The sequence below is a fragment of the Talpa occidentalis genome, unplaced genomic scaffold, assembly GCF_014898055.3.
Source record: "Talpa occidentalis isolate TD23 unplaced genomic scaffold, MPIMG_talOcc4v2.1 talOcc4.12, whole genome shotgun sequence".
Taxonomy (NCBI): domain Eukaryota; kingdom Metazoa; phylum Chordata; class Mammalia; order Eulipotyphla; family Talpidae; genus Talpa; species Talpa occidentalis.
Genome location: NW_023601212.1, coordinates 83,939,679 through 83,952,934, shown reverse-complemented (window position 1 = coordinate 83,952,934; position 13,256 = coordinate 83,939,679). Strand labels below are relative to the sequence as shown.

The 13,256-nt window shown below is 45.4% G+C and overlaps 1 protein-coding gene across 1 annotated transcript in view; it reads right to left on the bottom strand.

The window, feature by feature from the left end:
* Window positions 1-12,486, bottom strand: part of LOC119241665 (cytohesin-3) — an 83,369-nt gene extending 70,883 nt beyond the window's left edge. The window contains exon 1 of the mRNA XM_037507108.2: window positions 12,409-12,486. Within this exon, the coding sequence (XP_037363005.2) occupies window positions 12,409-12,445 (37 nt within the window). The 5' untranslated portion in view covers window positions 12,446-12,486. The remainder of the gene's footprint in view (window positions 1-12,408) is intronic.
* Window positions 12,487-13,256: the final 770 nt, after the last annotated feature.

Below are 13,256 nucleotides of genomic sequence, written 5' to 3'. Positions count from 1 at the left end.
AGTTTTCTCTGGGGCAGGGAGCAGGCCCGGCACAGACCCAATTCAGAGTTCCCAGCAGGTGGACTAGAGTGGTGGACTTCCCTTTCAAGAGCAAAATTCTTTTTTAATCCTACCTCAATTCCTTCAAAGACGATGGAAATGGGAGAGATCATTTCTAATGGAACGCTAGCCTTAGTCTTTATCCTCTTTAGAAGGGAGACAGTCTGTTCTTTGCCTGGCTCATAACACTTAACAGGAAGACAGGCAAAAGAGAAGGCCCCAGACTCCTCCACAGAGGAGGAAAAAAAGGAGGCTGTGCGGAAGGCAACAGAGAGACTCAAATCCGAAAACCAAATGACTAAAAACTAATAGCAGCAAAACCCAGGGGAAATATCTCAGCTTATGTTCTTTCCAGATTTAAAAAAAAAAAAAAATTAGTCATGTTATGCATGTCCAGCCAAATTATTGGCTATTTGTAAGCAGAACACTCCGGGGGCCGCCAAATAAGGGTGGACCCCACAGAGTCCCAACTCAGCTCCCAGGCTGGCTGCTGCAGTCGGAAGTGAACAGGGTGGGGTCGGAGAAGGAAGATTCAGACACTGGAAGGGACAGGGAGGGAAGTGATTTTCTTTTGCAAAAGTAAAAACTCCCTCGTAGTCATTTGCCTAGTGTACAGTTTATATGATTTTAAAAATAAAAAAAAAAACAAAACTAAATTTAGAAACATGTTACTTTGGGAATCCAGGACAGATACTCTGTTTCCCAAGGAAAATGCAACATTTTCTAAGACTCTCATCCAATATTGGGATTTTTTTACTGAAGGCAATGAAAGGCACCAATTTATTCTCTCAGAAGTGCAGTCATAGGCACAATCATGGTCGCAACCCTCCCACACTAGGGAAATACAGCCTCGTGTGAACATGCCACACATTTAAAAGCCACTAAAACCCTCCAAGTTTCCCATACGCTAATACAAACAAAAATGAATCCAACTGACTGTCTCAATTCAAAAAAATTTTAATGTAATTATCAAAACTTGAAAAGGGGCATTCTTGATCACTTTATTTCCTCTCTGCAAAGAACTCAAAGGAAGTCCTGTCTTTGAAAGGAACATGAAATGGCCAATGTCTGCCACTCCCGATCCCTGCATTTTAAAAAATATCTGTGTTAAAATAAATGTAATCCTAAGGGTTTGCCAAATTGAACTGCTAACAAATTTATAAGACTACAAAAATATATTTTGTTTTATCAAAATGGACACATAGCTCAGTCCTTACAGTGATCAATCTCTCCCTGCAGCTGAGATTCTAACTGAATGAGGACAGCCCTGCAGCGGCAGCCAGTGTTCACCAGGACAAGGTGCCTAGGTGCCTTGTTGGGGAGCATCTCTGCTCAACCATATAAACAAGAAGGATAGTTACCATTCCACATGACAGGAAGGGAGGTGACAGGGAGGCTCCTGGGTGGGTGAAATCCAACAACTCCACCACATTGCCAAGGAGCAGCTGGTCATCCTCAGTGTGTGGGCTCAGAACTGGACCGACTTGGAGGACATCATGAATATAATAAGCTGGCGACCCAACCAAGTACATCCTAAGAAAAGGGACTGATCTTCCTCAGATATTTTCTAAGTAGGAGGACACTTTTCCAAGAAGCCACCTTGCAAACTGCCCTTCACACCCACCCCTCCTCCAATCGGGGATGAGGAAAACAAGATGACCCTACCTGACTTCCACCATTAAGGTCAGCTCTTTTGTGGTGATAAGGTCCCCTTCCCTGCGGGTAGGAATCTGAACTGATCAGGTTCTTTAGCCAGGAAACAAGGAGGATGGCTTTGTGACAGGGCGGTGGCATCAGTCAGAGTTGAGTACAGTAAGTCACAGTAACGGCCAAATTTTGTGACAGCGGCCAACACTTTATCCAGCCTCTCCCTGCTGACCCTCCAAAATATCTAGATACCATCTCATGGTTTAAAATCAAGGGTTGGGCCTCCCCGGTGGCGCAGCGGTTGAGCGCTGGGTTGCGAAGCTGCCCGCAGCCTCTGCAGCGCCGGTTCGATTCCTGGCTGCTCCCCGGCCACCAGAGGAGGGTCCCGCATGGCGCGCAGACCTCTCCTGCCGCCCGCTGCTCCCCTCAGCAGTGTACTTTGGTCCTTCTACCTGCTCTGCTCCCCGCTCTGGCTCAGGTGAATTCTCTCACCCTCCCTCCCAGTGCATGTATAAACAAACAAACAAACAAATAAATAAATAAATAACATGCCTCTATAAAAAAAAAAATTGCAAAAAAAATAAAATAAAATAAAATCAAGGGTTATATTTAAGTTACATTTTATTAAAAGGAAAAAAAATATTTTTTAAAGTCTGTCAGCCACCCTAGCACTTAAGTCAACTATAGAAATAGCTAAGTAGTTGCTGTTTTAACGAACCCTCCTATTATCAAATTGTGGTTTTAAAGAACTTCCAGAATGTAAAATAATAAATGCAACCCAGATGTTCACCAAAAAATGAAAACAAAATTGTTTTTACTTCATAGCAACCAAATAGGTCAACCCATTTCCTCCTTCAGAGAATTCTCAGAGGACCTCAAACTCCACTCCAAGAGCATGTGTTTCATATGTAGCTGTCCACAGAAAAAGGAAACTCTGCTGTCCAAAATAAACGGAGAATATTACATGTTCCCATGAAAGTGAATCACAAAGTGCCGTGAGGCTGGTGTCTACACGTCGCCAAACATCTGGAAAAAACTGGGGGGAAAAAATCATTAATTACCTAGATATTGGTACATACTTTTCAATCATCATTACCGTGCCTACTTTTTAGAAAACTGCTGTTAGTACACTAACAATGACCATACTGAAAGTTTGAGAATGGAACTTCTATTTGAACAGTGCTCTCAGCAACTTAATGAAAACTAAGTCAGCTGAAAAGAGTAAATTTGCTCTGTGAAAACAAATTACAAAATTTTACCCCACAAAATTAACTCAGGTGAGTCTTTCCTAATACTTATATAATACAGAAAGGTTATTTATCCAAAATAAATGCCTGCTGAACTGTCTTCAGACATGACAGAACCTGATGGCAATTCTATCATGTCCATTAGGGAACTAGCATTAACTACAAAAAGCTGGTATGTATGAATCACTTAAAAAATCAGGATGAAGGGGGCCTCCCTGGTGGTGCAGGAGGTTGAGAGCAGTGCTGTGAAGCTGTCCACAGCCTCTGCAGTGCCAGTTCGATCCCTGCCGGCCTCGGAGCAACCCACATGGAGAGCAGACCTCTCCTGTTTCGCCCGCTACTCCCCTCAGAGTGTATTTTGTCAGTCTGCCTGTTCTGTTCCCCGCTCTGTCTCTGTCCTCATCCTCCCATGCATCTAGACTGTACCCCGGCTCTTGTATAAATAAAATAAATCTTTTAAACAAAAAAAATCAGCATGAAGAGTCATGTATGTTCTGTTCTCATTAAATGACTTACACTTTCCCAGAAACTCAAAACATTTAATATATCTTAAGCAGCTTTTGGAGTACTTTGGTAAAATCTGCTTTTTTCCATTTCATTTCACTTCAAAAGATTCAACACTCCTGTATTACACAGTAATAACCTGCCTCCTAAAGGCTTTGCCAATAACTTTAAAACAAATCTCTCTCTCCCACAGTTATTTCTCCTAAGAGCATGAGCGTGCAAACCTAACTCACCTGGAAAGGACCAGCTAACTTGAGGAATGTTTAGTTACAAAATATACTCACCTTTCCCTCACTGGGCTCCCTCCACGCTGATTTTCCCTCTAATCTCATAACAGGGCAAACTCCATGGTAGGACCATGGCCCTGCTTTTCCTTCAGCAAGGAGAAGTCTTTCTCCTTTCACTCCTTGGCCCACGCCAAGCTGGCTTCCTGTCTTTCACCAACTTTTTAAAGTCACAAATTCAACAAACACTTCTCTATCCCCATTTTAGGCCATCTTTAGTCGACTGCTCTTTCTTCTAAAGCACTCCTACTCCCCCTCAGCTTCTGCACTACCACACTATCTTCAAGGCTATCCATTCTCCATCTCCTTTACCGAGCTGTCCTCAGTGCTGGGATTTTTCTCCTCTCCAGTTCTCTCCCCTAAGTGATCTCAGGCATTTATTCCCATGAATTAAAATGAATTGAAATCTTCCCAATGTTTATCTCCTCCCCACATCAGTCTTCTAAACTGAAGTTTCAAATGGTGACTGCCCTCCTGCCATCTCCACTGGGACATCCCACAATAAACCCAATTTCAAATCCAAAACTGAACTCTTGAGATCCTGCTGTCTAAAAGCTGTCCAGTTTGTTGCAGGGCAACCCTTCTGCCAAGAACAACCCCCAAAAAAAGCTGGACAGATAAGAAACAACTGTTTGAAGGGTTTGGAACGCTATCAGTGAGGACTTAGGGGTTTGGGGTGGGGTCCCAGAGAGAGGGGAAATGCAGAGAGGGAGCCCATCAACCAAAGCCACTTTTCTTCTGGAGACATTTACCAATTCACAGAAGCCGAAAGGCCAAAAGCTAAACAGAAACAAGTGGCTCAGAATCTGAGAAGGTCAGCATAATCTCCAGCAGGCTTATAGAACTAGGGAGACATAAATTAGCAACCAGCAGCTGCCAAGAAGGCGGTCCTAGTAACTACCCCAACTTTCAGCTGAACCACCAAAGAGATACAACTTAGGGGAGGGTAGACCAGAAACAGATGATTCCTCATGATTCTGAAGGGATATTCCCTACCTTAAATGCCTGCCAAAAACTTCTCTTAAGAAAAACAGCCAGTCTCAAATTATCTCTACAATTTTTATATGCATTATCTAGAATTTAATTAAAGTTTTAAAGGCAAATCTAGAGTCAAGATCACACAACTGGAAACCATTGTTTCCAATGGCATATACTCACAGGATATCCAAATAATGATTTCATCAGACTTGGGCTTTACAAAAACTGATTAAAAATTAGCCAGCAAGATGAAAATTTTCAGAAAATGAAATCTAAAAAAATCAAGAAAACTGGAAAAGACAATAAACTGAAAATTAAGAATTCAATAAATGGGCTTTAATGGCAGTTTGGATACAGCCAAAGAAAGAATCAATATACTGGAATATAGGTCAGAAGAAAATATGCACAGTGAAGGAAGAAGAGATGGAAAGAATGAAGAACACAGAAAAGAGCTGAGACATACAGGACATGATGGGAAGGTAGATCCTAGAAAGAGGAGGGGGTTGTGCAGGCAAAGTAGTCAATAAAAAAATAACAACCAAGACTTCTCCAAGTGCAATGTAAGCTCAGGCCTTGTCCTAGCACTACCAAAAAGAACTACCACCACCAATCCCAGTAAGGATAGAGTTAAGGTAAACTACACCTGGATACATCACCATAACCAAAAGCTGAAAACAAAGGCACAGAGAAAAGTCTTAAAAGCTAGGAAGAGGTTTGGGGAGGGGGGTGCCACCCTCAAAAGACTGATAGTTAACTTCTTAACAGAAGCAATGGAAGCCCAAAGCCAGTGACACACCAAACCACTGCATAAATTAACTTGATAACCTACAAGTGGATAGCCAGTGAAAATATCTTTCAAAAGTGAAGGCAAAATGACATTTTTGACAAAAAAAAAAAAACCAAAAAACCACCACCACCACAAGTGAATCCTTCAAGTCCATTTTTCTCCTAGCCCCACCTCCCAAAGCTTCCCCTAGGTACTCAGCAGCACCCACTTTGACAGACAAGCCTGAAACCTAGAAGTTATCTTGCTTCCCTGCAGGTCCTTCACCTCTGACCTCCACACCATCAGTAAGTCCCCGTGAGTCTCCAAAACACATCTCATCACTAGTAAAGCAAGGCAGATTAAAACAATATAGCATTTCTTATTCATGAGATAGACAAACATTACAAGTCTGACAAATGCCTAGAGTTGATTAGAATGCTGAGAATGTTCTTAATGAGGAAGCAATCTGTCAGTATCTAGGGAAACCGAAGCATACCTACTACCCACAACTGTGATTCTGGAGACACACTGGACACAGCCTAGGGAGTTCACCTCAGTATTGTATGCAACGACAATGTAAAATCAACATAGAAGTCTAACACAGGATGAGATAAATAAAACATTATACAGTTAAAATAAACAGCGTCTATATATAATAACACGGATAATCTCAAATGGAAGCTGCAGAACATTACATACAAATGATACATTTTTACAATTTTTAAAAACAAAAAGAGGACTAAATATGGTTTATAGATATACACATGTTAAAGTATGAAAGCCTACGTCAAAATACATAATGGCTGCCTACAGGAAATACAAAAAGAAGGAAGGAAATAAAACCAGTGACTGCAACTTTACTTAGTATTTATTAACAAATATTTACTGAAACTTATTATGCACTATGATCTGGGAGATACAGCAATAGATGAAAGCAGATATTTCTGTTTTCACAGAATATATATTCTAAGAGAGATGAGAGGAATATATAAAAAGAGTGATAAGTGAGAAGGAGAAAAACAAAGCTGGGCGAGGGGAAGCATGACAGTGGAAGCCATTTTAGACAGCCTGATCACAGATCTCCACAGCAAGGAAGCCATCTGAACAGAAACCGGAATGAAGCAAGAAGCCCAACATGCAGTTATCTAGAGGGGAACCACTGTGGGAACAGCAGCGCAAAGGTACCAGGGCAGGTGCCTGGCAAGTTACTGGATTAGCAAGGTGACAAGAGTGACGAGGAACGGCAAAGAGGTAGCAGGGGACTGGCGCAGGGGCCAAGGACAGCTCACAAAGAAATACTAATCTATGTATTTTTCCCCACTCTCTTATCCCACCTCTCCCCAACAACCCTTATCTTAACCACTGCAACAGCTTCCTCACTGAGATAGCCCCATGTCCTCTCCCTACAACTCAGTAGTCAAGAACACGCTTCTGAAAAATGTGGGGTGTACAATGGACCCTGAGGCCAGAACACCTGGGTTTAAATGTCAACTCCACCACTTACTAGCTGCGTAGTCTGAGGCAAATAACTCAACTTTCCTGTATCTCCATTTTCCCTTTTTTCCTGTAAATGTTGGTGATATTAAGTACCTAACAGGGTTAACAGGGTAATTGTGAAGAGTAAGATACACAAAGACAGAACCTCACACAGAAAGCACTACATAAATAGTAACTAAAATTAATGAAAAGTAAATCAAGGGGGCACCCTGGTGGTGCAAGGGGTTAAGCACCGCACTATGAAGCAATCCGTAGCCTCCGCAGCACAAGTTCGATTCCCCCCCACCCCCAGGCAGGGAGCAACCCCCATGGCGAGGGAGACCTCTCCTGTCTTGCACCCACTGCTCCCCTCAGCAGTGCTTTTGTTCCCTCTGTGCTCTGTCTCTGGTGAATTCTCTCACCCCCCGCCCCCATTTCTGGCCTGTACCCCAACTCTTGTATGCATAAACAAATCTTTAGCGGTTGAGCGCTGGGTTGCGAAGCTGCCCGCAGCCTCTGCAGCGCCGGTTCGATCCCCGGTTGCTCCCCGGCCACCAGAGGAGGGTCCCGCATGGCGCGCAGACCTCTCCTGCCGCCCGCTGCTCCCCTCAGCAGTGTACTTCGGTCCTTCTGCCTGCTCTGCTCCCCACTCTGGCTCTGGTGAATTCTCTCACCCTCCCGCACTTCTGACTGTACCCAGTGCATGTATAACCAAACAAGCAAACAAACAAACAAAGCATGCCTCTATAAAAAAAAAAAAATTTTAAAAAAAAAAAAACAAACCAAATAAATCTTTAAAAAAAGAAAAGTAAATCAAGAGGCCTCCCTGGTGGTCCAGAGGCTAAAGTCTCAGTGCTTAAAGCTATCACCAACCACTGTGGCATGAGTTCAATTCCTGGGCAGAGAGCTAATACACAAGGTTCAGCAGACTTCTCCTGTCTCACCCGCTGCTGCCCCCAGCAGGGTATTTCAGTAGATCTATCTGTTCTGCTCCCTACTCTGTCTCTGGTGAATCCTCTCACCCCCTACAACGCTGGCCTACACCCCAGTTCTTGTATGAATAAATAAAAATAAATCTTTACTAAAAAAAGTAAATCAAATGTTATTCTGTCTAAAACCCTTCCATGAATCAATGTAAATTCCTTAACTACTGAAAAAGCCTCTCTCTCCCCTTCAATCCTAGATCCTCTCAGCCCTTCTCCTGACCAAGGGTCTTTACCTACACCTCTCCCACTCCTCTCTCACCCCCCTCCCTCCCTCTCTCCCTCAACCCCTTGTGAACTTCCTTTCATACAACTTGGCATAATTCACAATTATTTCATAGCTCTGTTGATCTCTTCCATCTCTCCCTTCTAAACATACACTCTGTGGACTCAGGCATTTCCTCTGCCTCACTCACCACGGTAGCCCTTGGGCTGAGCACAGGACCTGGCTTTTGACAGGGAGGCTATCAATGATATTTGTTAAATGTTTTAGAGCAAATATGCTTGCAGCACCAATCATGTCGCTTTTTACAGTAAAAAAAAAAAAATTAGTTGTTGATTTCCAAGGTGCAGATTAAAAAATAGGTAATGAATTCTATAATCTTCTACATTTTATATTGTTTTTTAAAATGATACAAGACTTCTCCCACAGAGGGTATTTTCTCACCAGCATTTTTCTATGAAACTATTTTCCAATTTTGGAAAAAAGTGAAGTTAAGCTAAATGGTTTTTGATTTTCAAGCAGTAAGACATACCAAAAGTTTCCCCTCTGTCTACATTCCCCAGCTGTTCAGCTCCCACGTCCCTCCTAGGACAGGTAACCATTGTTATCAGTTCCCTGTTCAGCCTTCCTGAGAATTTTCATGTACTGACAAGCACTTTTTTTTTTTTAACAGAAATGGTAGCGCACAATGCACCTTTCCTTATACATTCCTTTTGTGACAAGATGTTTTGGAGACCTTTCCTTACCAATTTATAAAGGGCCTCTTCATTCCTCTCTACAACTTTATTAACTTCTATCTACCAGAGTCCATCCAGAGAAAACAGGAGTCCCTCAAGGAGCCCATATAGAAGAAATTAAATACAAGTTATGATTAATGGAAATGCTCAGAAATCAAGCAGGGAATGGTTAGACAACCCAGAAATCAGCAAGACCAAGAAGCTGCTACCACCTCTAAGGTTAGAGGTATTTTCAAAGCTCAGGAGCTGAGTCAATGGGCAGGAGCTGGAGTCAAAAGGAGCTGAGGCAACTGCTGGGGGGGGGGGGGGGCAGAAAGAGAAGAGAGGAAAGAACCTGGCTTCTCCTTCCTGCCAGCCAACTTCCCACCAATGGTTCCACTGATCAGCTGACCCAAGGGGCCTGGGAAATACTAGCTGCAGAGGTAAGTATCCCCCACCTCTCCTGCAGGGGAAGGACAAGCTATGGGTAGATCTGAGCCAACAGACAGAGGCTGGCAATGCTCTATTAAGCTGTAACTAATTTACACTCCAATCACCAACAGATGGTTTCAAAGGTGGGGGTTACAATTTGCCTGACAGGTGAAACATTGGACCTCACCCCATAGTCTTATTTTTATCTTATTGAGTGAGGCACACCTTCATGAAACACAGACAACCCTCATCTACATGGGGGGTAGGGATTACAGGAAGGGGAAAACCAGTAAAGTTATTCGCTTCATCTGCCACAGATAGTCCATTCAGGAACATCAGAGAGACGACCGAACAGCATTAAAATGGTGGCAATGGGCCAAACTAGCCAGTCACCTGCCAAGTAGAGACATAGCTCAAGAATTGTTCTAGAAAAATTGAAAGGCAACAAAACCCCCCAAAGGGATTGAAAATACCTTAACTACACTCTGCACACATTATAAATAACAATGTGTTCTTGTAATCTTGAAACCCCCCCTTTGCTCCTCCTTAGAACTGCCTTCCAACCATTCAAATCACCATCCTCTCCTTATCTTGCATTGAAAGAACAAATAATACCCTGAACAAAATTTTTAAATAATTAATATAAAAACAGCAAGTAGGAATCCTTTTTAAAGCTTTTAACCCAACCAACACAATCTCCAAAAAAGACCTTTCAAATTATCTTTTTCCTCCTCCATAACGACTGCTTGGATAGATTATTTACCTATCTTGTAAACAAGCTGAAAAAGGCTCCCCCACATATAGTCCAAAATTTTTTACTATACTCTAAAAGTAAACCAAAAAAAGTTGTTTTACAATTAGCTCACCAATGACTGGCAACAGAAATTATTGTCTTCAAAGGACTTAACTTATTTTTGAAAACGTGAATTTTTAAAACATTGTTAAAGCCCTAAATGGTAATAATTGTAAAGAACTGTAAAAAGGTATGCTAATCTCAAAACTTTCAAAAATCGAGTTAGAGAAAAGCACATCAAATTTATACACTAATTATAGAACTATTCACTTTGAAACTAAGACTTTCACTTATCCAAAAATTTATTCTAAGGTTGCCATTTTTAAGTGTATTTGACAATGCAGGTAAGAACGGTTTTAACAAAATCATATTAATAAAGGTTAAAGCTTGTTTTCCAGCACTTTCCAGATTACCTGTCTTTTCAGTAGACAATCAATAAACATATGCTCCTTGTTGAATATTCCAGTGAGGTAAATTAAAAAATTCACTAAAAACAATCATAAACATTTTCTACTGCTTACACAATTATTCCATAAACCTGGGAGATCTAAAAACCAAGAAAATAAAATATCCATAATATCAGTTTTTACATCGTTTAGATCATGGCATATAAAATAAGTGCCTAATTTTAACGGTTGTAAAACAATCCAGTAAACTTCCCATAATTCACCTCATCATTGTCCTATAGGTGTTGCTGTTTCCAATTTTCTAAAGACTTTTGATACTTAATATCAACCTTTGTTATAATTTTCAGGATCTATAAACTGCTAAGGCACATGGGCTTTCTCCGTTTATAGCAGGCTTTTTACGGTCAAGTCTTCCACATTTCTTTACTAGCAGAGTCAGAAACACCTCCCAAACAGCTGGTTAACTTGACTCTAACGTCAAACTTTTATATATTACAGTTGTTTGCCTTTAGGCCAACTTTAAATATTACAGTTGTTTGTCTTTTAAATATTACAGTTGTTTGCTAAAAGGGGAAAACTGCTCTGTCTGTTGTTACCCAAAATTGTGCTAGGCAGGAGGAAACAAGTATCCACGGAGAAATGATGGTTGAGAATCTTTACGCAGCCAGTCTGGCTGTAGGAGGGTTTGCAACTGCGCTCCTTCGCTCCACAGCACTTTCTTTCATAAACAACACACCCACTCGGTGCCACAGCGCTAGCCTCGCTTTAAGTGGGAGAATCGAACTCGCCAAATGCCACCACTCGGGCCAACTCCCCGCCGTCTCAGCCGCATCGCTTCTTAGGGCACAAATACTCCCCCTCTCCTTGAGCTGCACTTCAATTCTAGAAGGCACCTTGATTAACCACTTCATCCTGAAGCCTTCAATACTGCTGATTCTTACAGGCAGCTGCTCCAGCAGTCTGTAATTAAGATTTTTTTTTTCCCAAAACCCTCCCTTATTACCGGGGGTTCTGATGATTCGGTAAGTCAGCAAAAAGGAGGGCTTCAGTCGAAGTGGAGAGAACCCCGACTTCGGGCGTTCCTGTAAAATAGGGGTGTTAACCCTCTGCTTTCCAAACCAAAGACCCAGACACCGACACCACACACAGGCATTCCGCTTCAAAGGCGTAATTCGCAGCATGACACGACAGTAATTTGCAGTCCACTAAATAATTTGCAACAAATGAGAATCCTCCAGCAAGAGGCAACTGACCGGCTGCCTGGCTTTCCAGTCTCGCCTCGGCCGCCGGCTGCAGCGCCAGACTCCGACCCTCGGCTCCTCGGACTTATTTCTAGCGCGCTCGGCGACATCTCCCCGTTCATAACACGCCTTTACCCCGCCTGCCCCTCCTCGTGGAAGCGACCCCACTGTCTACTCGCGCCCTGAAGTCAAGAAAACTGTCACGACGTTCAGCCCTCGGCCCCCACCCGCCTCTCGTGACCCCGAAGGGTCTAAAATGCAAAACTTTGCCCTCCCGTTCCCGGGGATCCCCCTCCCGGCCACCACCCGGGAAGGGGTCACCCGCCCTCCTGCGGCGGGGCTCCAGGGTGCGGACGCCCTTGGCGGGGAAGGTCGCCCCCAAGGTCCCCCGCCCCCGGGCAGCGACCCCCGCGCCCGGCTCCGGCCTCAGGGCGCCCCGGGCGGCGGGCGGCCCCGCCCTCGCCCCCGGACCCTTCAGGGCTGGGCGGCGACCCCGCCGGCCCCCTCCCGCGGGCCCCCGGACCCGCCTCGGGCCTCCGCGGTCGCAGCCGGCGCGGCGCGGCCGGGACGCCGCCTCCTCACGCAGACGCGCCCCGCACCGGGCGCCGCCCCCCCGCGCGCCGCGACCCCGGCCCCAGGCCGCCGGCCCGCGGGCCACACCTCCGCACTCACCGCCGCCGCCCTCGCCGCCGCCGCCGTCTTCGTCCATCTTGAGGCCGCTCCCGCTGCCGGCAAGCCCCGGCCGGCGGGCGAGGGGCCGCGGACGGTGGGCGCCGCGGGTGCGGAGCGCGCGGACCGCAGGCAGCTCCGGCAGCGCGCGGGCCGGGTCGGGCCCGGGCCTCCTCAGGCCGGGCGGGGCGCTCGGCTCGCGGCGGCGCCGTCACGTGACGCCCGGGCCCCGCCCCCAGGCGGGGTGGGCGGGGCCAGGTCGCTCGGCCCCGCCCGAGGTAACCCGCCCTGCCCGGGGCTCGGGGCGCCGGACCCCGCCCGCCCGCCCCGGGGTTGGTCTGGGGAGGCGGAGACGAAGCCTTCGAGGGCAGAACGCGCTGGACCCGTCCCCGGGTCCCCCACGCTGGAGCTGCCTGTGTGGACGTGGGGCTCGGGGCGCGGGAACGCCCGCGCTACAAAACCCGGCGAGGGGCGCTCCTGGCACGTGCTCTCCGGAAAAAAGATCAAGCAGCTTCTTCCAAAGTCTGGCCTGCGCCTCTTGGCCCCGAGAAATTTCGGAGTAATGAATCCTTTCCGTTTTCTGGTGTATAATGGAGGCTCTCCTCCTTCCCAGGCGATGAGTGCACTTTAAAATTAACAAAATAGAAGACTGATAAATAAATGTTCGCATGAGGTCGCACCTGAGTTCCAATGCGCACACCTGGGCCCACTCTAGAGGGCAAAGTAAGCATCAGGCAGTCTGGCTTCAGAAGCCCTTGCAGTTTTGCTTTGGGAAGCGGCCAGCTGCCCTGGATTTATGATGCAGAAGGAGCTCCAAATTCAATTTCCCGTGGGTACAGCCAGAGCCCTAA